The sequence below is a fragment of the Tetrao urogallus genome (assembly GCF_951394365.1).
Source record: "Tetrao urogallus genome assembly, chromosome: 6".
NCBI classification, from domain to species: domain Eukaryota; kingdom Metazoa; phylum Chordata; class Aves; order Galliformes; family Phasianidae; genus Tetrao; species Tetrao urogallus.
The window spans coordinates 25,595,689-25,622,446 of NC_136819.1; the positions used below are offsets into that span (position 1 = coordinate 25,595,689).

The following is a 26,758-nucleotide window of genomic DNA, read 5'->3' on the forward strand; positions in this document are numbered from 1 at the left end:
TCACAAATATTCAATTAAAAACACAATCTCAGGTCAGGTGCTTATGCATGCACCAGAAGAGCAGCTTGTGACTCTAGAGGGTTTGGAATGATCACTTCCATAGGATTTTCCAAATCCAAATATTGCTGGCATAATAAAACTTGTAAATTCAGAAGTATAGAAATTCTGCATCTTGCACAGTAAATCTTGGCTCTTCTATATATTTTTATGTTTAGTTTTGTGTGCTATTTGCAATAAAATTTAATGCTGACGTTATAACAAAATTTAGTTATCTCTTTCCCTTGGGATTGTCTACATTTGTTCCATGTTTTTTCTAATTGCACTGAATTTGAAATATATTAAATACCTGTAGCTGATTTATCTTCACATTTAATTTTTTACTTGTGTTTTTGCAAGAAGTGTTGCTGTTCCACATTCATAAATTCAAAAAACCCATCAACAAACCCCATATTTTCTAACCTTTAATTTACTGTATATACACTTATGTAAATATACACATGGAAAAAAAAAAAAACAAACGTTCACTAGCAGTGCAAACCTACTTTAATGCATGAGAGTTATCACTGTTTTGTTTCATGGGTTTATCTAGGATTGCTACTTGGTGTAGAGGAAACACAAGCTGAGATAAGTCTCAGTACTTTCCCAAGTCCATATATTCATTCACCAGCAGGTTCTGATTTTCTGATCCCCTGATTCTGCAGGGGAGAAAAAGTGATACAGACATCTTTCTGAAACTTAATACAGCATTTATTTTTTGTGTTGTCGTTTCCGCTCTATTGCTGAATTCAAAGCCTGAAGAATCATATGCTTGTTGTTCTGAATGTTGTAGCTGGTCAGTTTTATCAGATTGTCAAACTGCTCCTCTGTGTAGGTAAAGCTGTTTATGCAGTATGGGGAAAAAATGCCAGAAACATCCACATTGCCCTGTGCCATCTCAACAGAGCTGCGCTCCACACCTGCCAAATCAAGAAAAGTCATTGATGGGGCATAGGGATGGTCTTACATCCTCCTCTCCAGAGGAACATTGTTCCTCTCTAACTTAACACCCACAGTCCTTTCCATAGGAACCATATCAGGGGAGGAAGGGGTCTGTGCCAGCCCTTGCCTCCCATTCCGATACAAATAAAGGCTGCACAAGTGGTGGGAGGATCAATTTCGTCCCATAGCTTACCTGGCTCTTTGTATTTTCTAAATGTGTCATTCACCAGAGGGAAAAACACCACTGTTGGTGCCTCTGGGGTCTCTGCATCTTCAAAGACGTAGCACTCCTTTAGATTTTTCTTCTCCTCTTCACTCAAGTGGATTTTTGGAAATGGAATTCCCTGTTTTGAGAAGTACTTTGACGCTTCTTCCAAAGGCTACATTCAGACAGGAGAAAAGGTCAGAAACTCTACCTTCCCCTCAACTTTTCATAACACAGAACACATTCACCAAAGGCACTTCACAGAGATCAGGGAACAGCAATCACTCTCAGTGTTTCTTTTGGTCTTTGTCTCTTTCATGAGGAATTATGTACTGGTTATCAACAGAACAACATTTCAAGACCAAGACATCAACTAGCACTCCTGATGTTTGCTCTACCTCCTCCTCCTCCACCTTTTATCTGCAAGATAAATAAGATGTTCATAGCTGTGTGCAGGGGTTACACAGCCACTTCATAAGCATACTCCTTAGTGAAGAAACTCTCCACACAGAAGACACAAGCAGCCATGTCAAGGTCCCAGGAGCATATAGGTATATAACATAATGCTTACCTATGATGAACTTGATTAAAAGAAAAGATTTATTAAACTGATACTACTCCTGAAGTTCTCCCTAAGGGATTTGTCATGTCAAACGAATATTAATGCAAGATCCAGATATCTAGAAAACAGGAACTGAATGCCAAGAATCCTTTTCTCCCACATTTAGTTTTTTTCTGCATTAATTATTCTGACTTCTGGGGAGCTTAAAAAGAAGAAAAGAGAGTCATAATTACACAAGTGAACAAAGTGGTTATCACACCGATGTCTGTGATCCAGAAGAATAGTTTAAGTGTAGGACAACATCCACTTTCCTCTCCGGCCTCATGAGTGGTGGGTAGCTGATATCAATGTATCCTGCTGTGTCTGCAAGGCACAGGAACTCTGCTGTTTCTGTCAGCTGGTTGGGGAAATTCTCTAGCACGGTATCTAAAAGGAAATATTTCTTATGATGAGTGATTCAATGAAGAAGTAATATATTTGTTATTTAGCTAATAAAAGAGGACAAAAAAAGCCCCTTCTCATTACTTTCATTTTCCAAGATCCTGCTGCATTACAAGTTCCATCCTGACTCAGAAAAGAATCTGTCCACAGAAAGAAGACAGAGATCCTTCACTTTTCACATTGGCCTTTTTCCATTCCTGATGAGCAGCAGTTGCCCTTCCTAGGAACCAGCGTATTTCTTGGAATATCTGTTAACATTTTAATTTCAATAAAAAAAGAGCTGTGCCACAATTAGAGTGGTTTTGCAAATTCATTTTTGAAATTTGGCTATTTATCTTGAAATTTTTGTTTCCAAAGTGAAGAATAATGCCTATTCATCTTTGACCTTCTGTTCACTATTGACAATACCAATCATCTAACCAGAAAAAAAACAAACGAACAAGAAAGTATTTGGGGATGCTTACCTTTCCATATACAAAAGCTTTTGCTCTGAAGGTATTCATTGTGCATCTGGAACCCTTTTAGAAAGTTGAAGAACTTTGAGACCATTACTCGCTCAGTCAGGACTTCCCGAACAATGCCCATGATGCCACATTCAGGAGTGACTACGTAAGTCTCCAACTCATGGTTCCTGACTGGTGGAGAAGGCTCATCTCCTTCTGATGGGTAGAGCAGATAAGCAAGTCATTGTTTTGATAGTGATTTCATAATACTTAAAATAAAGACTTTCTACTATATGCATCCAGATGTTATATTCATTTAAAGATTAGTAAAGTAACAGATACAGTAGAAACAGAAATATAACCAACCAACATCAACAGCTGTGGGCTGAGTGCACCTCAGTGAGCACCTTTCTGAAGGATCTGATGAATGACAAGCATCCAAAAGGTTGTATGAAAAGACATTGCTCCACAGGCCTGTGGAATGATAGAGAACAGGGAAACTGCTTAGAAACATTTAAATGGAAAATATCCCTTTGATCTTTCCAGAGGCTTTTAGCAGATGCAAAGTGTTTTCTCATAAAAAATGTTAGTAAGTTCTTTCACAGCAACACACAGTGTGTCCTCAAGAGGAACCTAAATGGTTTTAAACATTGTACCAGGCCTTCAGCTACCATAATTCATTGTCACACACAGCTATTACCAGTACACATTGCAAGACACCATTTTCTATCCTGCATATTCCTGTTCTATGAGAGAGTAAAACCATACCAATTCACCTAAAGCAAGGGTTTGGTCTATAAAGAATGTCATAAACAACTGTATTAATAATTAAAGATTTAGGGATTGCTCCTGTACAGCCAAGATCCAAGTGGTTACAGAACAATTTGAGATGGTCTACAGAGTATTTACGTCCCCTAAAACAAGACATCTTCAAAATCTCTCGTTTCTCCTTTCCACAAGTTATTTTGAGTGAGAGTCATCTCTGTCTCCCCATTCCCATAGTTCTTCCAATTCTGTCCTCTCACTTAAGACATTACTTCTCCTTGTAAATTACATTTCTTTTTATCCTTTAGCTGCTGTGTTTCACTATCAGTATGTTTTAATGGTACCTCAGGAGGGCACTTGCATAGTACACCACTAGATGGCAACATAGCTCTAAACCTCCACTCAGCCCTTTCTAAAGATGCACCTATGACTTCGGGATCACCAGCCCATTTCAGGCTCTGAGGACAGGAACACAGAGCTCAGCCTAGACTGGATGTACTAGGTGTGCTTGCTACCTGGACACTTTGGGTATGACCACACCACAGACATTGCAAAAATGCAATGAGACAAAATGTTCTCAGAAGATGCTTTGTAGTCCCATGTAACTCCATAATCCATCTCTTTTCTCTGATCGTTAGCACACAGCACTTTGCAGAAGAATACAAAGAAATCAAAAGTGCAGTGGGGTCTCTTCTCCAGTCTCCAGCATCTCATGGGTCTGAATTTGGTACTTCCAGTAGCTGGTGGCTATAGTGTTACAGAGTCACCAGTGAAACTACCTTTCATGAATTTGTCCTCTCCTTTTTACACCTACACATACTCTTGCCTCCTGTGATAACATGAGTCTTGTCGCCCAGCTGCCTCTTCTCTTTACTCATGACATCACTATAAGCTCAAATATAATCATTAAAGCTCTAAGAATTAGAGTCTGTGAAGCTAAATGCAGTCTTCCTCGTGCCCAGGTATTTTCTAAATAACAACATGACTCTGGGCTTTCTGCATAACACCTTGAGGTGCACAGTTTCTCTGCACTTCAGATAAAGAATACCAAAGATATTGCTTTTAATGTGGGTTTTTCAGTCATATTTCTTATTGGCGTTCTTGGTGAGCTGTCGTGTGTCATACTTATTTACATGTGAAGGACTCTTCTGCAGAAGAAGCAGAAGAGTGAACCAGAATAGAAAGTAGTGTCATAAAGAATTCTAGTGTTAGAAAAAAAATAAAACAAGAAGAGTTACATAAAAATAGCAAAGCTGTCCTTCCTGCATTACTGAGACCACTCTACTGAAACAAGGATAGCAAAACACATTGAATTGATCACACAAGAACTGTACATTTCAGCCCTGCATTTTGCAGGGCACTGATGGAATATTTAGGAATTGTGCATATTAAGCATATTTTTATGCTATCCAAAGTCTATCAAGGAAGCACATCACCTTTCATGAAGCAGATCCTAGACTCAGGAAGCTTCTTCATCAAGCGACCCATGAAGAACTTGCTGCCAAAATCTTCTGCACGAATGAAGGCGCCATATTTTAAAAACCCGACCTCATAAGGTGTGAACTCAACCCATTCTGCAGAGAAATGAAACAGACATTTTAATTCATTCCATCCACATCTCCTAGAAGGAAATACCCTGAAATGACAGGGAAGCAACTTCAGGACAAACCCTATGAGCATGGTCATCACGGACTGGCATTCATCAGGGTAATAACATCGTTAAGATAGTTTCAGCCACTCTCTCAAACAATTTTCCCCAGACTTTTTCCTATGGAATTCTCCAATGAGCCTCTCAAGATAGAACAAAAATGAAGTTTATACCTAAAGAAATTCAGCCTAAATTACCCCATACATAGATCTAAGGCTGTGATTTGGGAGTACTTTGGCTGCCCTAAATACTGTCCCCACATTTCTCCTGTCCCACAGAAGCTGGATTTCCCCCAGACACTAGACATAAAGTCTGAAAGTGGAAAAGATAAAGAACTGTTTATAAATGCTATGATTTGTCAATGCAAGGGGTTGCAAGATATACCATAATTGGTAACAGAGATACAACTGAATCCAGATACAGTTTAGTTTTGCCATCACCTTTAAACTCTGGAAGGCTGTAGTCATCTTTGATGTTGAGGATCATGTAGATTGGAAGGGGATTCTGACCTTGAGTTAATGCCCGTCTCTCATCAGACAGTTTGTGATTGTTTTTCTGTGTATTGACCAGAAAAAGAGAAAGAGCAAAACCAAGGGACCTTCTTCACATTGTGCATGAGCTTGGAAAATTACAGAAAAATAATGCTTATTTCCAGCTACGTTTCTTATTCTTTCTACTCATCTTGTGCCAAAACATTATTTTTTTTTTTTTTTAACTGAAGAATTACCTAAGCATTTACACACCCACAAAGACTTATTTGATTACAGATATATGGGAATTTTGTGGTACAGAGGGTTTTCATTCCTCTGAGAAAATGCATTCATTTTGCAGGGATTATGCAAGTTCTCACAGGGATGAACAGAGCAAAAGAAACCAAAATCAGGATGCTGGAACCGGATGTTCAGATACTCATATAGGTATAGTGAGATACAGGTTTCTTGCTCTAGTGAATATCCCTCAGAATGGTAACTATATGTTGAGAGAGATGTGAGGTCAAAATCCCTTTGTTAATCAACAGAAACCATCTCTCTGATAACACTGGCAGGCTCTCAGGCTAGTGCCTGCCCCTGGAGCTTCTATTTCCGTACAGTGGTATTCAAGACTTGTTAAGGACACGCTACCCCATCATTTAATGCTCTTTCCAGCAGGAGCCCCCAGAAATCAATGCTAGAGATCTGGTATCCTTCTTGCTTCCGCAGCTTTAGCTCTTGGTCGTAGTACTTTAAGCTCTCCGGAGAAAAGCAGCTGAGCTTGCTCTTGGTCATATGTCTGCGGACTTCACGGATTGGTCCAGAGATATCCTTGTGTGACCAGTCAGGACTCTGGTACAGATGTGCCAATGTCCTGCGGAAAACAAAGAAAGCACATTATCATATGCTCATAAATATTTCCACCTCCTAGACTTGGATTTAAGGACCACAAAAAACAAACAAACAAACAAACAAACAAACAAACAAAGTAGTTGAGGTTCATTAAAAACATGAAAACATGTCTGAGGCTCAGACATTCTTTGATCTAGATTTTTATTTAGGTCCCAGGAAATTCTACCACATATAACTAAATTGTTTATTGTACTTTAATTAACTAAATTAAGATGATATGCCATTCAAGTTAACTGTTAAATGTCAAGAAGATGAAAATCAAGATAAAGCAGATTTAGGAGTAGAAACTGAAAAATCCAACATCATAAAAACAGCAGAAATGGTTTACAGTGTTTTCCTAATACAGAAGTAAAAAAGCCTGAGGCTAAAAACATGCATCTTCCTTTACCACAACAAAGAGAATGAATCTCATACAGCAGTTTACATAGCTGAAAAACGACATCTTTGTTCAGCATTTCCTTACCATGTTGAGCCAGATGACCCAGTGATGTAAGAAATAGCATCTAAGAGACCCAGCTTTTGAAGACCTAGCAGGTTGCCTAACAAAGATGTCAGTGCCCGAGTGCCACCTCCTGTTGTCATGACTGCTACAACTGGAACCTTTTTAAGCATGAACACAGCATTTAGTAAGCAACAACATCATAGTTCATATTAGCACATTATATTTCAGCTACATGAACTACACATTTCTGTCTTGGAAGAATTGTTACATTTCATCATTTCCCCAAGCAGAGGAGAAAAAGATGAAATGCTGGTACTTTGCACAGAAATTAAAAAAAAAAAAACAAAACAACAAAAAAAAAAAACCCTAAAAACTAAAAACAACAACAAAAAAAGACAATTTGTTAGTTCAGATATTTTTCATCTACAGAAAACAGTGTTCTATACTGTAATATACTGGCTTACTGAAACAGCTCATAACTTTTTAATTTCAATATTTTCAATATTAGGTTGTATTTCTCTTCATGGAACATCATCTCTTGAGAGCTCTATTCTGAGAACCAGAAATGCTCATCCTCTCTAGTAAGTAAAAAATAAAGACTAGATTACATTTCCCATAAAATATCTAGAGTATATAATTGCAGAGATGAAGCACAAAACCCAGCTAAATAGAAACCTAAATTACATTACAGGAAGATAAATTCCTCCAACTAAAACCCAATGGGAGTGTAGTGGCTAAATGACATTTCCTATACACATTTCCAGGCAATTGTATCAAGAAAATACTTAGCTGTGCTTCTTTCACCTGATGCAAATCAAGCATTTCAGGTTAAAGCAAAGCATTCTGATTTTGATATAATTAAGGAAACAAGCCATTTTCTTGTTGTTTGTCTGCTTGTTTTTGTTTTTCCCACTGAAAATAACGTGCTAATGAGAAATAATATACTGGTGTGATCAGTGAGCAGGGACATCCTTTACAGCTCATTATATGACCATTTTGTCATATAATATTTAACACGCCTTTGGCCCAGATGTCCTGGGCAAAGTGAAAACCACTTTGTGTAAAAAAGTAAAAAAGTAAAAAAGCTCTAAAAATGAAAACTTCAATTCTGTAGTGCTTGATCTCAGACCACATTCCCTCCCTAAAATGTAAAACATTCCCATGACAGCATGCACATGAACAAGTTCAAACTCTTGGATTTGATACTACCCATGTTCTCACACTGTTTCATCTAAACATTTCTTGATGCTTTACATGGGGCACTTCACATGGGGGATGTAAATTCCACATCAGTGCTAGTTAAGGAACAACCAATAACCGGCTGTGGATTTGACTTATTCCTGTCACACCAACAAGGTCCAGGCCCAATGTTGCTCCCCATACCTCATGGACTTGTAGGTCCTGTTCTAAGTTAAGCGCTTTTTTCAGGGCAGAAGCCACCAACTTCCTCCGTTTCTGTAGGAAAAATTTCTCCTCCATGCATAGATTAAACTCCAAGCGAACATCAAGGTTTCTTGACCTCAGAAAGACAGAGTCCATGGTTAAAAGGAATGTAAGAAGCTCGAGTATGTGATCACTTACAAATAAGGTCTGGACCTATGCTTACAAGTTGTAAATTCTACAATCAGGATTTTAAAAGCTGCTACTGTGATCCTACAAAGGCATCAGAAAAGGTAAGTGAAAAGGTTGTAGAGCCTTAGAGGAAAGAATATTTTTTTCTACACTGATTTTCTAGAAGTGTCTAACATAAATATTGTATCCATTTACAGGTACCACAAACATTGAAACATTTAAAATCTATTGCCTGAATTACTCCAAGTTTTATAAATTCAGCTATTTCAAATCCTTTGCAACCAAGGAAAATGAGGCACAAATACGTTTTTCTAAACTTGTAGTTCAGTAAATTTTTTTCAGCCAGAAAAGATCTTCATCACAAAACCACAAAATGTAAAGACAGAATTTCTTACCAGTCCATTGACTTTACATGTAAATTGACTGTTTCATTCTGGAAAGCAACACAAAACAAAGAAAACCACAACACATCATAAGTATTGGAGATGCTCTTATGTCCTTTACTTACAGTTATATTTGAAACCCTTCACTTTTTATAAGAGCAGTGTTGGACACACAAGGCTGTAACAGTAAGAAAACCATACAATTTCTAGAACTTCCCCAAGTCCACTAACATTATTTATACTGAAGCTTCAGCCATTTTAGATATATACATCAGTGTATACAGCAAAGACCAGCACCAGCTCTGTCACTGTGCCTTGCCTTGCTTCATTGTTTGCATACACTCTAGCTTGCATTAGTCCAACTGATCACAGAAACCCTTCTCTCAAACTTTTGGCTGTGATTTTTGTTTGTGCTCAGCTCAGATGAAAATGTGTAGGTCAGTAACTGTATAGGAATATAAATTTATCACACCTGTTCACCATCTTAAGAACAAAATAAATCTCTTCCAGACACACTGTATTTTTATTGGATAGTAATTTCAAGCAAGGTGTAAAACCCTTCCTTGCTCAGAAGCTGCTGAGTTTGCAGCTCTGTAATACAGGGTCTTCGTGCCAACACTAGCATCATGAATTCCCATCCCATAAAAAAGCCTACTTAAAACTTCAGAGAGTAGCAAACTTCAACACAAAGATAGGATAAAAAACCCAGACATAAAGATTGTATTGCCAGAATCACAGACATATCTATAAACAAGCCACAAAATATGAGAATTGTCTGTTACGTTATGTGAGAGCTTATACTGGCCTGTGTTATTTAATAAAGTCTTTTGCATAAAACAACTGCAATAAACTGAGATCCTTAAGGGCACACTACCCCCTTCCTCCCTCCTCCCCTTCCCACACCCTTGCATTGACTTTTATTATTTTGCATAGTTTTCTAATGCTCAGTGGACTGCAGAAAATAAGGATTAGCAGTTAGATATCTAAACTTCTACCTCATGGTAATCTGATTAACTCACACTTGTCGATCCTGGGACCACAGCTTCAGTTTTATTCTATAGAGTTATTGTCAATCACCTTTGCCACTGCTACTTTCTCCTTGAAGGGAAGTGAATCCAGAGGAACAGTGAGGGATGCAACACAGTTTTTTTTCTCTTCACCTGAGGTATACTAAAAAAATAGATTTAAAAGTAGAAAAATATTTAATGTATACACCATAAAAAGTACTGTCACCAATTTTTTTAAAAAATAGGATTGACTCCCAGAAGTTTCCAAGTTGTTATCTAGGTGTCTCAGTGCTCTTCCAGAGCAGATGATCATGGAAGTTGACTTCCAATTAAAATAATAATAATAATGATATTTTTTTCCATATGTCCCAGTGAAATATGGAAAACCATGAATTTGCTGTGCTTACTCAAGTAGAAGATCACGTACCAAGCAGAAGTGTGGCTTCTTTTCTGCCAGAGCCATGTGCAGCTCTGCCACACCATGTTTGAGATAATGGAAGATGAGAGGCCTTGGAGGTTGCAGGGAAGAGCCCAGTGACAGGGTTTGGTTCTGTTCATAGGATCCATTCACTGTGAACAGGAAGTCTTTTTCTAAAACAAACAAACAGGCATATTCCAAACAGGAAATATTACGGGGGGGAAAAAAAAAAGAAAAAAAAAAAAAGCTGTTTAAGAAACTCAGACATATGGGAAAATTGGGCTAAACTGAAATAATTGAGATAGAAAAATATATTTACTTCTACTTTACAGTATTAATAAAGGTCATGCTCTAATTTCAAACTCCAGTTTTGCTATTTGGCATAGACACTAATTGTTGGATCTGTACAACTCCTACTTGTAACCATCTAATATCTGTGCTCTATTGGTAAGAAAAAAGGAGGGAAATTACTGGATAAAAAAGTGACAAAATAGAAGAAGTTCTTAATTATCTAAGTTGTTCTTATTTCACAGGGTTTAAGATCTAGTCACCACATTTCCTTTCTTGTAGCACATTTTTTTCTGTGTTAAAAGTTTGAAGTCTAACCTGAAGCTACTTTCTTCTGTCTATTTTCCACAAGGACTTCCAAGCAGCAAGCTTCACGAGACTGTCACAGGGATGAATAACGAGAGAATTAAATATCCAAACTATGCCCACATATGAATCACTTTGCTATTTAACTCTGGCCATCTGGGTTCCTGGGGTCTGGACACCTGCCCACTGTGTGTTTGGCAGGTATGAGCACTCTTATGATGTGCCAGCTGAAAGAAAAATGGCTGTAGCAGTGTGTCTGTCCATGGGATAGGAAAGAAGGGGACATAATGAAAGGAGTGGGAGTATGCCAAGGCCTCCTGAAGATGGACTGATGAGCAGCCAAATCACAGAGCTGTCCTTGCGTCCTGCCTGTATGAAGCTGTACAGTCAAGTGCTACCTCCCTCCAAGCAGTGAGTTAGGGGCAGACAGGAAGGCCAATTCCACTTCATCCAGGATAGGGATGGCTCTGGGAGTCCCAGGAGCAGTTCCCAGGGGGAATGACACAAAGGCAGCAAGCAAATGAAGGAGCACTTTAGGCTCTGCCAAGAAGCTTGCCATCAGCTGATGATGGAGGACTGGCCTGTAGGAATCCTCAGTGACTATGTTTGCTCTTTCTTAATACATCCTCACCCCAAGAGCCATGCAGGCAGATGGCTGCCAGTTTCTGATGCTCCTCCTCCCACCATCCCGCATCTCCCTTTCCTTCAGCTCTGACTGCAATTACTTTTTGGGGCCCTTCCCATATTTATCATTCCCAACACCAGAAAGATAATGAACACAGATAAATAGTTTGAAATTACCACCAAGACACCATTAGTGATAAGCTTTTCAGGAGGAACTGGACTGAAAGAACAAAAAACAAAATCAGAACATGTTCTAAATACCTTTTTAAATGAACTGTGGGAATAACACTTTCCTTAAAGACTGTCTTAACTAACACAGTCTGTAACAAATCCCTGATTTTTAATTTTGTTGTTGCTTTCAAAAGACATCTAAAATTTGACTTCTTCATTTTTTTATGATAATCATAGAATCACAGAATGGCTTGGGTTGAAAGGACCTTAAAGGTCATCTAGTTCTACCCCCCTACCGTGGGTAGAGTTGCCAATGACTAAATCAGGCTCTACATCAGGTTGTCCCTGTCCAGCCTGGCCTTGAACACCTCTAGGGACAGGGCATCCACAGCTTCTGTAGGCAACATGTAATAGTAATGAATACTAAGAAATATTGAATACAGTCACTGCATTCTTATCATCTTTATCCCACTTCCAGGAAGTACTGGGATAGAGTAGTATCCAGGATGACTTTTGGTAGATAAGGAAGAGAATGTTTTTGCCAGTATGCAGATAATTTGATAAACATCAGCTGTGACTGTGATGCTGCTTTGAACTATGTTGTACTAAACGCTAGCATCTGTTTTACATTTTGTTGGTTCCATTTAGGCTTTACTCACATGCTCTCTGATGCAAACTCAACTTCCAGCATCTCCTGTGTCTGTAAAAGATTAACTTACTCTAAGCATTTGAATTAATTTTGTCACCAACTATTCTTGTTAATGAGTATTCTGGCTCCTTAAATGGCTCTTAAAACCCAAATTCACTCTTGTTTTAGGGCATGCTCAAATGAATAAAAGCAGTTGAGTAAGGGTGATTTTGAAAAGTATTCTCCATCTTTTATTAAATCAGTCTTTAGGCTGTGCTTGTCCATTCAAAGATGAGGCAGAGTAAAATGGCTACTTAGGGAATCCTCAGTTACAATAGTTGGCTATCTATCATCTTTACCATCTCAGCATGGATATTTGTGTTATATTTAAAAATGCAAGCTATCAGCCTTTAACTGAGCACTTCAATAACTGTGTCAGCACATGCCAAAACTCTCAAGTGCTAGTCTCAGGAAAAGAAATTCTGACAGAAACTTCGCTCAATAGCAATGGAGTCTTCTATCCTCAACAAAATCTACTTAAGAAACAGATTCTAGACACATTAAAAAAAAAAGAAAAAGAAAAAAAAAAAGGAACTCTGCTGCCAGAAGGATTGAGTAGCTAGCAAAAATGTTCAAAGTAAAGAGCACTTTTTACTGTACTGAACATGGTTTGGACATACAGGATAAATTAAGGACAAATGAATATGATAGAAACTCTCCTGTCTACAATTGTTTTACAATAAGTCATGTAGGGAGGTAATAGCAAAAAATACGTTTCCTTCCTGTAGGCAAGACTGTTTTATTCCTCACCTCTGGATTTAGCTGAAAAGTCAAGCGAACAGTTTCCCCAAGCTGTATTTTAGCAACATCAAAGAGGACAGTGAAGAGGAGGTCATCTTTAGTGATTGTATTTTCATCATAGACTTTCATCTCAAGAATATTCTGTGAATAGAGATGGAGGGTTAAGACCATTTCTGTTTGGAGACTTTGGGCTACTATGAGGTCGGAGAGGAGAGGAGGGGAGGGGAGGGGAGGGGAGGGGAGGGAAAGAAAAAGGAAAAAGGAAAAAGGAAAAAGGAAAAAGGAAAAAGGAAAAAGGAAAAAGGAAAAAGGAAAAGAAAAGGGAAAAGGGAAAAGGGAAAAGGGAAAAGGGAAAAGGATCAGACATTATGTGAATAGTTGTGAAATCTCAACTATTTTCTACACATCACAAAATAAAATTGAATTTTGCTGCTGCACGCTGTTGTTACATTCACTTACCCATATCCCTCAAATCCCTTGCAAATATTTTTTATGGCACCCTTCAAACAGATCACACAATAAGATCTTTGCCCCCAATAGAAAAAACAAATCCACTTTGCATCTTACTTTTACTTGGCTTTGGATCCTGAAGCAAAATATTTCATTCCACACTGGATCTTTGCAGTTCTTGATGGTTCTGGTCCGAACAGTATCAGAGGAAGCAGTGGGCAAGGACAGGCTTACATAGCAATCAGCTTGACTAACTGTACATAAAAAGATACATTTTAACTAACAAACTACAAAAAAAAAAAAAAAAAAAAAAAAAAAAAAAAATCTTAGAGCATAAGCTTATAGCACTCTATGGACAGTAAAATGCAAAAAGGAGATATTGTTTTAATACTTTTCTTACAGGTTTTTACTCAACAGCACTAACTACTTTTTATCCTGTCTAGGAGGCTGAAACTGAAGCTACTGAAGTAAAGGGAACTGGTGGGGGGGAGGAAGAATGATTTTACATATCAAAACATATTATTGATACATCCCCAGTCTGTGGGAAATCAAGAGATCTGTTGTGGTGAAGATTTGCATTTTGAGAACCTTTTTTAAAAGTACTTAACTAGTTAACTCTTCAAGCACTTTAGATAAGGAGCAGTCTTTGCCCACTGTGAAGAAACTTCTAATTTATTAGTGTAGCATTACCTTAAACATAGTTTGGACACAAGGTTGTCAAATTAGATAAAATACAGCATTAAAACTGCATAATACATGCAGGTTGCACTGAGGTGGGCTCCCAGGAACTGCCTCCTCCCCAGATGGAGGTAAATAACCTTGCAGCAGGGGAGCACAGCGTTGCAGGGTATTGACCAACTGAGTCTTGGGGATTGCTGCAGCTTTCAGTTGAGAGGCAAGCTGGAAACTTGTAGGTCTGTGCAGTCAACTTTCCATCTGTGTGTTAATCTGATGTATTTAAATTGTTTCTTTGTTAGGATTCTCACTGATACTTCTAAGATGATTTTTTTGTTGTTGTTGTTTTGTTTGTTTTGTTATTGTTTTCCAAGAAGTAGTGTTGTGCATCTCTTACTAAGTGCGGGAAAGAGCTGATTATCTCATGGTATCTCATGAACCTTAATAAGATGAGATCCTGAAAATATAGTGAAAAATATGGCAAGAATCACTCTCTCTGCACTGTTTTTCACCCTTTCTAGTCTTCCCATTTGGAGAAAATCTGCTATTCTGTAGTTTTATACATTGCTCTGCATTCACTTCTACGCAAAACACTTTATTTTTCGTCTGATGAACAACCACAGTTGTTTCTAATGTCTCTAGCCCTTAGAACAAATTTGTGATTACAGTAACAGTTTAGATGTGATGTACTAAGAGGCAATTTGGGACTGTAGGATACGTGCAGGGAAGCAGCATGATGACCAAGTGGGTAAGCTGCTGGAAAAGGGCTCATGATGTTTTGGCTCCAGTCCCAGCTCTGCTCCAGGCTGCTAGGTAATTGTGGGCAATTGCCTACGTTTAAATATATCTTTTCTATCTGTGTCACATCAATAAAACAGTGATAATGATCATTTCCTCACTTGTAACCTGTTTTGATATTCCACAATTAAAAGCAACATACAAAACAAAAAATAACTACCACTAATAGTATTACCAACCCACAAAAAAAGAGTATCTTATCAGCAATTGTTTTACCTTCTCAATCAGTCCCTTATTTCTCACTCCACACATTCTTTATAATTGTGTTATTTATGTGGCAATTAATAGGTATTGCTTAAAGCATTTTATGGAATCATGTTATGTAGGATTTCTTTCAAGTCTTCTGATAAAAACTGAATATTAAACATCTTCCCCCTTGCTGTCCATAGCAGGAAAGGATGACTTGAACATTCCAAGTGGAGACCTTTATACTGGTAATTAGTATTAGGAAAATTTAGATTTATTACTATAAATTTCGATACAGAATATGCATGATGTACCTTTATATAACAATTTATTGATTAAGAAGGTCACAAAAGAGTTTATTTACCTCCCTCTACTATTTTCAATAATTCTTCCATTGAGTTTTGGTAAGTGAAAATGAGAATACTGATTTTGCATAGGTACATCCTCTGGCAGTGTCAAATACATAGGTATGTGCATTTCTGAGAATTCATTCAATTATGGTCTGGCTAAGAATCCTCTGAGAAGATGGACATTTGATATTTTCAGAGTATCAAAGAGGCCACTTCTAAACTCGTGACTTGAACCTAGGTAGAGCTGTGGTAGGAACTTTCTTCCTTCATTCTCTTTGAATACAGCTGAACTATAGCAAACTTGAGAAGTTACTCCAGGCTTTAGCAAGACTGTATTATTAACAAGAGAAAAACACTCCCACAGCTTGATCATCCATACTAATACCAGCTCAGTCAGTAATCACCGAGTCTCAACATAGCCCAAGACAAAAATGCAGATAAAGGCATTTGAATCTGAAACAGACAGATCACTGCATGAAGAAAAACAAATTATGCCACAAAACTACATTGTTGCAAGATTTATCTGATAACTTACACACACAACACAGATTTACAGAGTTTTTGGACCAGATCCCAAATGCACAATGCTAGCTTTAAGTACAGGAGACTAAGATCTCTTAGCATACCTTCCTACTCATGCACAGGAACAAATGGATGCTCAATGTCTTCCATGCTCCAGCTCTTTCCCACTTTCTTCCACCTTCTACCAAAAAAGACTTTAGCTGTCACCAGCTATTGAATTTAAATATGTCCAGATTGAAGAGGATTGGTTTAAACAGCCTAGCATATGAGAAAGAACTGAAAGATCTGAGTTTGCTAACTCAACAGCAAAGACCAGCAAAGAATATGGTAACATCCAGAGCTGGAATGTCCAAATGCTTATTATAAAGAGGACAGTGGTTAGAGTCGCAGTATGGCAGGATGGAAATAAAGACAAATGTTAGGAAAACTGCTCCAGCTCTAAAACAGTTAGCTCTAGCGAGAGAGGTTTTTATAATTTAACTCATTTCAGAGGGTACCCCTACCTAGATATGTACCAGTGACAGATAAAGTAAATTTGATCTTGCTTCAGGAGAAGAGGACCCTTCCAGGTGAAGCTACAAACATATCAAATGGAATCTGGACTTGCTGCCATGTGATACCTGTGTTTACGCTGGAAGGCAATAAACAGAATAATCATGGCATGTCAATCATCTTAGAAACTAACTGGTCTCTTTCCCAGCCCTGACCTGTCACAGGAAGAAGCAACAGAGAAATCCTTGTACTGTACACCAGCCCAAGTCACACATTCTAATATAGTATATGGGTGGTGACAGGCCTCATTATCTCCAAAGCGATTGCAAACCTCCTTCTTTAACATGCACAGAGTAAGACTGTAAGTTCCTTGGGAAAGTGTCTGCTTTTTTCTTACACACAGCATCTACGTACCATGAGCTAGATCCATAGCTAGAATATCTGTGTATGAGCTCAACACAATTGTCAAAAGGAAACAATACAAATGTAAAACCATACAGTGCAGAGATTCCCACAAAACAGCTGTGCTGAAACTTATTTATTCCACTCCAGCTCCTCTGGAACAACAGAGATAAATCACATTACCTAAATGATAAATACAGTTGGTTGACATGAGGTGTTTTCCCTTGTCTGGGTTTGGTGCAAACCAGAAGCGGAAAACATTTGCAAATATGATGAGCAATGTTAAAAATATCCCACAGTCACACTTAAAGGAAGTAGCACTGAAAATCCACAGTTGACTGTAGATTCAATACACGTAAGTAAAAATAAAAAGATATAGATTTCTTTTTTTTTAAGATGGGGATGGAAGAGTTGCACCTGAAGAAACATCATAATATTGTATCATCATAATAAAATAAAAAAGTAGGGCGCAATAAGTAAACTCACTCCCTCACATGACGGCTCACAGCAGCTAGTATGAAGGTAGAGATGTTAATGCTGATGAGTTAATTTGGTGAGAAAAACTCTATAACACACTGGGACAACTCACGGGAAGCAAGGGTGTGTTTTACACGACAATATAAATGGGTCTTAGTGTACCTGAAACTTTCAGCTTGTAAGTCTCAGTCACCATTTTATGAACTGAATTTTGGATCTACAGGGTATAAACACAGAGATTACAGTTTAATTTGTTAATTCAGTCTGGACTAAAAGTTTACATCACAGCATTGGTTCATCTTGCCATAAATACTACAAGTTACATGTGTTGCAAACACATGCTTTGCTTCTGTCAGTCATCTTCACATTTTATATGTCTCTTCTACAAAAAATGTACCTGTCAGCTTCTTTCACATCAAAGTGAACTGCATATAGACACACAGCTTCCAGGCTGTCTTTTATTGCAAGACTACAACTAAACCTATGTTCACAATGAAATCAAATGAGCTCACACTTCTGACTGAAATCCTCTGGGACTCTCAACTAATCCAGGAGCCTACAGCAATTTTCCTGTGAAAAAGAATGAATGAGAACATTAAGAATAAATATGATATGATTTAAAAAAAAAAAAAAAAATTACACTTGAGACCCCTCTAGTTTTCATTCTTAATCCAGAAGGAAATTCTTGAAAGATAGTAAACATTGGTACTGGATGAATAGGCCCAGATGAATACTTTGCTAGGTAGACATTCCAAAAGATTGCCAGTTTAGCAATTGTTAAGATAGTAGAAAATTATAAAGTACCAGCACTAAAATTTGACATTGATGCTTTCTTTCAACCTTCACTGGCTACTACTGCAGTGCTACTTATAGTCTCTGCAAAGAATACAACATGACAAAATACCCAAGAGAGAAGCCACAGTCTCATAACACACTTACACATATCTTTTCATCAATGCAGACTATCATAGCAATGTTAAATCTAGCCTCTCTTCTTTACATTAGTCTCATACATAACAGTAAATCACATCCAGGATAGTGGTTCTTATCTACAAGCTAATCAATGACTACAACTCAGTAAAAACGTTGCCTGAAGCTTCTCTCTGGAGACCATCACTGATAAAGGTCCTCAAGCTCTGTGTACCTTGCCAGTGGGCAAGGCTTTCCCTGGCACTGCTCTGAGTCATGAGAATCAACTTGGACAGGGACTAACACATACCACAAGCCTTATCATGTTGCTCCTTCAGCATAAGGCTCACCTCAGCACCACACTTCATCTCATCTAAATGACTTTGAAGGAGTACGCATGCACAAAACCAAATGTTCTCCGCTCAGTGAATGCAGGAAGGAAGGAATCGATAACAATATCAGTCACACTGCTTACTGCACAGCTGGATGGTCTGCAAATAATGTTGTTCTAACGAAACCAGAATAAGACAGATTTTAGAAAAGATTTTGCAGATTCTTCAAGGGTGTGCAAGAGTTAATGAAAAAAAATACATTTTTCACATTAAATACTGAAGACAATCAGTTGTATCACATTCTCTCTCAGGGAACTACCTCAAAAATCTTGAAGTATAATCTGTATCAATCTTCATGTTCTTCATGGACATCTTTGAATGTATCACATAACAATTAGCACAGACATTGTGACATTCCATTGTCGTCAGCATGCAGTGTCAGACATGGTAATCTTCAGTCTTAAATTCAATACATCAATGTATAGAATATAACATAAAGCAGGATATAAAGTAAAAATATGATCCTTATCAAGGGTGATAAAAAATGCCAAGAAGCAACACATTCTAAGATGTGCAACACTGTAAGCATAGACAAAAAAAATTGCTCAGCTTAGTTTCATAAGTCATAGGAAGGTATTATACAGACAGCCCAAAGATATTTGTAAATACAGAATGCCAATTCAGAAACCTGAGGACATATGCAATTATCTGCTAACAACCACTGAAGCTGCCCGAATACATTTGAAAGAAACTGAAGAAAATTCGAGATAGGTTTTTGCATTTGTATTACTTATTAGCACAACATTCCATGAAAAGCATTTCAGCTCTGCACAAATGTCCATCAGGTATCCAAGCTCAAGCTACAAAGCCATGTCCTGAACAGTCTGCCACAGCCTACTAGCTCTGCAAGACAGAGAAGAAATGAAGGGCTGTGAATCTCTGCATGGACCTCTGTTTTCTCAAAACACAGGTGGTTCTGCATTGCTGCCATTGTCACCTACTCATCCCTCTCTTCTCCACCCAAGCTTTCCACTCATGCATTTTCATCGACTGGGACTTTTTCAGAACTGTTTTAAAACAGGTTTTGACAATAAGAAAAAAATTTTAAAAGTTAAAAACACATTTCAACCACTTATTAACTAGATCTCCTCTAAATGTGAGGGTAGTGAAGTCTATTATGCGCAAATAGCACCATCACAAAAGGCTTTTATAAGATCATTCATGTTCAGTAAAGCATAAAAGCTGCAATACTATCTGTGCTGGTAAGAGCATGGTAGCTCAGCTTTTGCCTTTGAGACAGGAACAAGCCTAACACAGCTATCACAGGTAGTAAATGTTTTTCACCAGTCCTTCAGGCAGTAACCAGTTCATCCTCCTAATTTCCATGTGAGGCACCTAATGTTTTTCTGCAGTCCTTCCTTTAGAGATGAGTCATAGAATCATAGAATATCCCAAATTGGAAGGGACCCATAATAATCAGTGAGTCCAACTCCTGGCTCCACTCAGACCCACCCAAAAATCAGACCACATGTCTGAGAGCTTTGTCCAAATGCTTCTTGAACTCTGAGAGCTCAGTGGAGGCTGTTCCATTACCCGACCGTCTTCTTGGTGAAGAACTTTTTCCCGATATCCAATTTGAACCTTCCCTGTTGCAGCTCCATGCCATTCTCATATTCTCACAAGGAACTAAAGCTCTGCATAAAAACATCTTCTCCAAGGTTACACCATGAATTTACAGCAAATCACAATGAAACATTCTGTACAATATCTTTCACCACCAAAACAGCTTTGTGTTCTTGCACACAGGAAGTACTCAGAAGTCAGCACAGCAATAGCAAGATGCATGTCTGCCTGTGTCCAATTTGTTAATACCTAGCAGTAGGTACTTCTCACCTGCATGGAGGTGCCCTGATGAAGATTCTTAAGCAAATAACATTTTATTGAGCTCCTTGGTTGTACACAGCATTGTGTCTTTTAGTGGCGGCTTATGATGTTGTCAAGTCACAGCACAGGTTTTTTTTTTATCTCTGTACTCCTTATGAATACTATGAATACAGAATACTATACAATTGTATACAAAGCAACAAGCAATATACTGCACATGATACACTCCTTGGTGTATCACCAACAATTTACTAAGGGGTTGAGAAACAGGAAAGGGAAAGACCGAGAAATAGTCTCTTGGACTAGAAAACACAGAATGAGGGAAACTGGATTTTAGCATATATGTAGATGGTAGCAATGAGATGAGGAAGACTGAAAGCAGAGATGGATAACATGAGTGAATGAAAACCAAGAGAAAACTGAATAGAAGGGAAAGAACTTATGAACAGCTGCAACTCCAAAGGACACAGTATTGAGATCACTCATTCATTTGTTGTTCATATTATTAACTGTGGTTATTAGTTTGCTATGATAAACATCATTCATGATATCAACATGATAAACATCATTCAGAACCAGACTTCCATTTTGCCAGATGCCTTGGTAGTCATTCAGTTAGACTTTGATCTTGATCTAAGCAACTTACAATTACAGTAAGAAAGTCCCACCTTCAGGTATGATGTCACAGGGAGGAGTTCCTGGTGATCAGCAATTGCTCTTGTATTTGTTTGTTTCAGTTTCTTAACCAACTAAGAAATCACTGTTCACAGGCTTTGGTGCAACCTTTGTAGGTACCTGCATAAATATTTCTCTGTCTTTGTTCAGATTCCTATTACCAAGCATTTCTCTTCACCTACCATGATGATTTCTCCCAGTGCAAATGCAGCCTGCCTGAACAGCCAGTATCGTGAGTAACTTTTATCATATGCCTTGCAAAAATGTTCTTCTGAGGACCATGTCATCCTAGGTGACCACATTCATTTTAACAGGAAAGCGATCACAACCTGAGTTTTAGTGCTGGTTAGCTCACCTTTGCTGCCTGTCTGCCCACTTCACACCATGGCTTCTGCTGTCTTCCCTGTCTTCCATATTGTGAGCAGTGGAAAGGGCAAGAAGCAACATATGCAGTTGGTTGATCACGTCTTCAATCATATTTTCCCTACCAGTTTCCTTTAGAATGCAGGTGAAATTTTCTTATTATGGTGGTATTGCCCAGGACTTAATCATATAAAAAAAAAATCAGTGAAACTGACTTCCAAATTTTAAAATTAATGACCAGTGCAGTATTAGGAGTATGTTACGAAATTACACATTAAGACTCAGATTTAGCACCATAACTGCACAAGAAAGCAGTATAGTCACCATTCCTTAGAGGTGTTCAAGAAATGGGTAGTTATGGCATTAAGGGACATGCTTAGTGAGCATGATGGGGATGGGTTGATGCTTGGACTAGATGGTTTTAGTGGTCTTTTCCAATCTTAATGATTCTATAATTTTATGAACCATATAAAAAGACGAATATAAGGCTTTATCTAATGAAATGCTAATTGAGAATTATGCTATCATTTCTGAAAGATTAAAACTTGTAGTTCTGGGCCATTGCTGTACACATTTTTTGGAACTCTGAAGTTCGCTAAATACAAAGCAAGGCAAACTAATGTTAAAGACATTTTCTTACTCCTAATTGAAATAATGTTTTAAAAATATGTGCATGTAGCAGAGATTACTTGATATTTTACTTGCAGCTCTTAAACAGGTTTCTCTTCTATGAGAGAGAGTTTGCAGTGTCAAAAATGCATATTTTCCCTCCCCAAACAGCAGTGAACTGTACAGAAAAGTCCACAGTAAACCAGATCTGCCAGCTGTGAGAAGCAGACAGTGCCCAGGTGTGTAAGCACGGGGGCTGCAAGTTCAATTTGCGCTCCCACAAGCCAGGCAGTACAGCACACAGCAAGTTGGGGCAAGCAACCCGCAAGCTGTTCGCACTGCAGGCTTTGGGGAGGGGAAGCTAAAGTGATTGTGGACACAGGCACAGCCGCAGCAGCAGCAACTTTAAGAGCAGCATAGGTGCTATCAGAGTGAATGTTCAAAATTCACTGCCTGCAAAAAGGCTATGGCCAGCATTTAACTGCAGGCACAATGTAAAGGCCTCACATGCGGCAGCAGCTCAGCAGTCAAGGTTTGTGCTGATAGCAAGGCTGTTTACTTTGCATTCTTTCACTTCTGTGCATGAAACATCCACACTGAAAATGAAATCTGCACTGGGAAATTTACACAGTGTGGGTCTAATTCTTGTCTACAATTAGCATGTGATTGAAATGCACTTGTACTTGGCCAGTAGGTAAATCTCTCCAGAAGGAAACTCTCACGTGGTGGAAATGCAGCATTCTGCATAAAGATAGCTTCAAAGAGGTCTGTGAAGAAATGGGTGGGAGGACTTGGGAATGAAGAATGAGCCCTCCTACGAAGATCTTGGATGGTGGACCAGCCCTTGACAAACAAGACTTCTGCAACAACTGATTTCTTCCTACACTTGGTAGGAGCCTTTTGAAAGCTAAACTCCATCATGCCAACTGACAGGAAGAGCAAGACAAGATCATGGGAAGCCACTGAATGGAAGAGCAAGGTCAGTACTGAAAATAAAACTGATTTTGCCACTACAAGGATAGCAATGAGATCATAGCAACTGTTTTTGGTCTCTCTTGTACTTGGCAGGAAACACTTTTGGTGCAATCCAGTGCAGCTGTTGTGCCTTATGCCCTTCAGTGGGAATACAGGAATGGGAAGAGCACAGGCCTTTCTCACCTTATTACATCTGCACCCAGTTGTTCTCATGAACACAGCTGACTTCCCCCCTTCCCCGAGCAGTAGCAGCAGCATGCAAGGCCAGCACTTCTCTGCTGGTAGAAAGCAGCCATGTTCTTGTACCTGCCCTAGAGATGTGTCACAACTCCCTATTTCACCTGTTCTTCAAGCCAGTCTGATGACTGATGTTAAGACTTCAGGCACTTAAAAACACAGATCTCCACATATTCACCCTGTGCAGCTGCAGAGAAAGAGCACCATCCAGGCAACAAGACACTATGTGCAGGCATAGTGGATAGATTTATGAAGGTTCACCCACAAGGTTTTCACAATTTAAAAGCCAGGTCTGGAATGAATACATGGGGACAATTGTCTTTGTGTGAGAGGGAGCCCTAAATAATGCATAGAAATGGCTTTTTCAGGTCAGCCAGAAAAGATCAGATTTTCTCCAGCATGTATTTCTGCTATGTAAGGCAAAGTGGAAAAAAAAAAAAAAAAAAAGAAAAAAAAAAGGCTATGACTATTTAATCAGCAGTATAAACACACAGACCTCACTGAAGTTGATAACACCCTGAAAGTGGTTTTTGTGTTTTCCTTTGACAGAAGGGAATCTGGGCTCCCATCCAATGCAAAGTGAAACCCTCTGTTGGCCTCCAAGACCTAGATCTCTGAGCTACAGACCTCATAAGCCACAGATCTCTTGGGTGAGCGAGGCAGGGAAAAGAACGTCTTGGTGTTTGCCCTGTCCAAGAGAATCTGTTGTCCACTTCTGAGAAGAGATTCTCAAGCCAGATGACAGCTCTGGTAGCACCATTTTTACAACTTTGATAGAAAATCTGTAGTCAAATTCATATGTGCAGAAATTGCAACAGCATCTTGGGAATGCTGTGTTCTAGTTAACGTAGGAGCAAATCTTCTGATTCATGAGTAAGCCGTATTCGTATCTGATTTCAACACGCATTAATAGCCTACATTAGTAGCCTAATTTGTGTTATTACGCTCTCACTGCATACAAATAGGACCATTTATCTGACACAAAGGTTCAGGAGATCGTGATCATAGCAGATTGCCACAGATATTCTGTAATGTGAAAAACAAGTCCCGTGTTATACAATATGTGCAAGATCTAAGGAGAAATGAATGCAGTGGGTTGTGTGTAGCAATCCCTCTGCACAAAGGAGGATGCTGTCTCTCCTTTAGCTGCAGAGTGCCACAGACAAAAGGAAGCAAAGTATACATCTTTGACCTGTGGTCTTTGAAAAAATGCAGCCTGACCTAATCGGATCCTGACTGTATCAATGCACTGATGGCTTCTTGCAGCTTGAATTACTTCTTTGCCATCTTTCAACTCTGTCAGCATCTCTTTCTCTCTTAATAAGTTTAAATTATACAAAAATAGTTATTGAAACAAATAACTTTGTGTGGGAAATACAACTGTTGGATTCTACTTTTCCTAAAATATATTTTAAACTAAATGTTTCAACTGCTTACAAACATGTGAGTAAATTCATGAATTAAATGATAAATGCATTTCCACAAAAAGTATTATCCAAAATAATCCCAGAGCAAAGACTAATTCTAAACCCAAAATTATTTGTAATTTTAGTTAGAGATACTATTATCAGTTTCATTGAATTATGATATAAATCTATTATTATGTTTAAAAAATTACTTTATATCAGCTTTCTTCTTAATAGTGACTAATTTCTCACTTACTGACATGTTGACAGCAAATACTAGCCTCTAAAAAAAAGTAAGCAAAACCTTAGGGTCAATCCACTAATTTTCTGAAAGCCTCCATGGAGGCAAATAGCAAATACTCTTGCTGAGTTCGCTTGTGTTTATTTAGTACGTAAAGATTCCTAACCACCTCCCTCCTATTGCATTCCTGGCTTGTTCCTTCTCCCCAAGACAGATATTTGAGCTGTCCTGCAGCTTGTTTTCTTCTACCTCAGTAGCCTCTGAGATTTTCTGTCTTCACTTCCACTCTCACCCATTCCACCAAGCTCCCAGAAACATTTCAGTCATGCTGTTTTTGCCTTGAAAGTCTGATATTTCAAATGCATTTCAGTAAACATGTCACAGAAAGAATTGGAAAGAGTTGTCTGAGAACAAACTCGTATATATAATGCTCATAATGCTCCTTTTTTTTTTTTTAATCAAATACAAAAATGTGAAAGTGCCTGAATGTTTTTCTGCTGTCTGCAAAGACAGAGAGATGGTAGTAAAGCTCCAGTGTTACCACACAGCCTCTAGCAGCCACTCATTGTCAGTGTTGGCATTTTCATCTAGAATTAGAGGTGCAGCCTTCATCACAGCACATCACAGAATGTAACTGATAATTAACAGCTGTATTTGTTCAGCAAAACTGGTTCTGAAGCTTTTCAGCTGTTAAGACACTTCACATTGTACCTCAGCAGACCTTTGATATTTCCATTAATAGCAACACTTCTGTAAACTGGAGGGTATTGTTTATAACAGACTGTATTGTAAGATTAGTCCAAATTCAAATATACAGCAGTATCTGGAACCATGGTGACACTTTATAAACAGACACTTTATAAACAGAAACTTTATAAACAGTTACAGTGCTCAGTTATACTCACTGCTTTCAGAACTGAACTACTGAGAAGTGCAAGGAAAGACTGTGATACTCACACAGATCTGCCTTTCTCAGATTTCTCATCCTTATGATTTTTACAGAGAGGGAGCTGCATGGGCATTCTTCACACTGCAGGACAGTGACAAAACAATTGCAGAATTAATGAAACATTTATGCTTCAAAAAGCATGCCCTCACATAAATATTTGTTGCAATTTTTAAAATCATGCAGCAAAATTGGAAGAATAATTCTCCTGCCCTTCATCAACAAGGAGAGTATAGTTTTGCCCCTTCTCATGAGGCTGTTTCAGTGGTTGAGGACAGGGAAAAGAGTAGAGAGGATGATTAGGGGACCATTCTCTGCCCAATGTTTCTGTAGCTAGTTGAGTTAGACTCATTTGGTTTATTTGTTAAGCCATAAGAGTCCCAAGCTGAAGGGCTCTGAGCACTTTATCACATCCCTCGCAAATTCCTGGTATCTCAGACTGCTTCCTAGCCTCTACATGGATCACCCAATGCATCTTAAATTCTCTTCACTACCAAAAATGCCTCCACAGAGCTACCAATGTCAGGAAACCCATCAAGTTGTCTAACATAAGTAAAAACATGCATGAATTTGGACTGTCATCTCCCAAGACCTCTCCAAGGCACAGGAATCCCAATCTCAAACCCATTCCTGGCCAACTTCAGCTTTTAATGGATTACAGTCTGAATTTCTTACCTCGTGAGCACTCCAATATGATCCCATCATGCTCCCAGCTGCATACAAGTGAGCTATGGGTGTCACATCAGTATTAGAGACAACAGTTGG

At 38.5% G+C, this 26,758-nt stretch overlaps 1 protein-coding gene across 1 annotated transcript; it reads right to left on the reverse strand.

The window, feature by feature from the left end:
• Positions 1–747: 747 nt before the first annotated feature.
• LOC306947465 (cytosolic phospholipase A2 epsilon-like) lies at positions 748–26,698 on the reverse strand (the record flags this gene model as incomplete). Its single annotated transcript, XM_079536785.1, has 20 exons — positions 748–956; positions 1,172–1,358; positions 2,005–2,171; positions 2,651–2,845; positions 2,996–3,103; positions 4,831–4,968; positions 5,483–5,597; positions 6,164–6,386; positions 6,888–7,024; positions 8,250–8,385; positions 8,834–8,871; positions 9,899–9,991; positions 10,256–10,419; positions 10,853–10,913; positions 11,642–11,684; positions 12,295–12,335; positions 13,074–13,205; positions 13,632–13,768; positions 26,005–26,077; positions 26,669–26,698. The coding sequence occupies 20 exons, from the start codon at positions 26,696–26,698 to the stop codon at positions 748–750; spliced, it is 2,427 nt and encodes an 808-aa protein (XP_079392911.1).
• Positions 26,699–26,758: the final 60 nt, after the last annotated feature.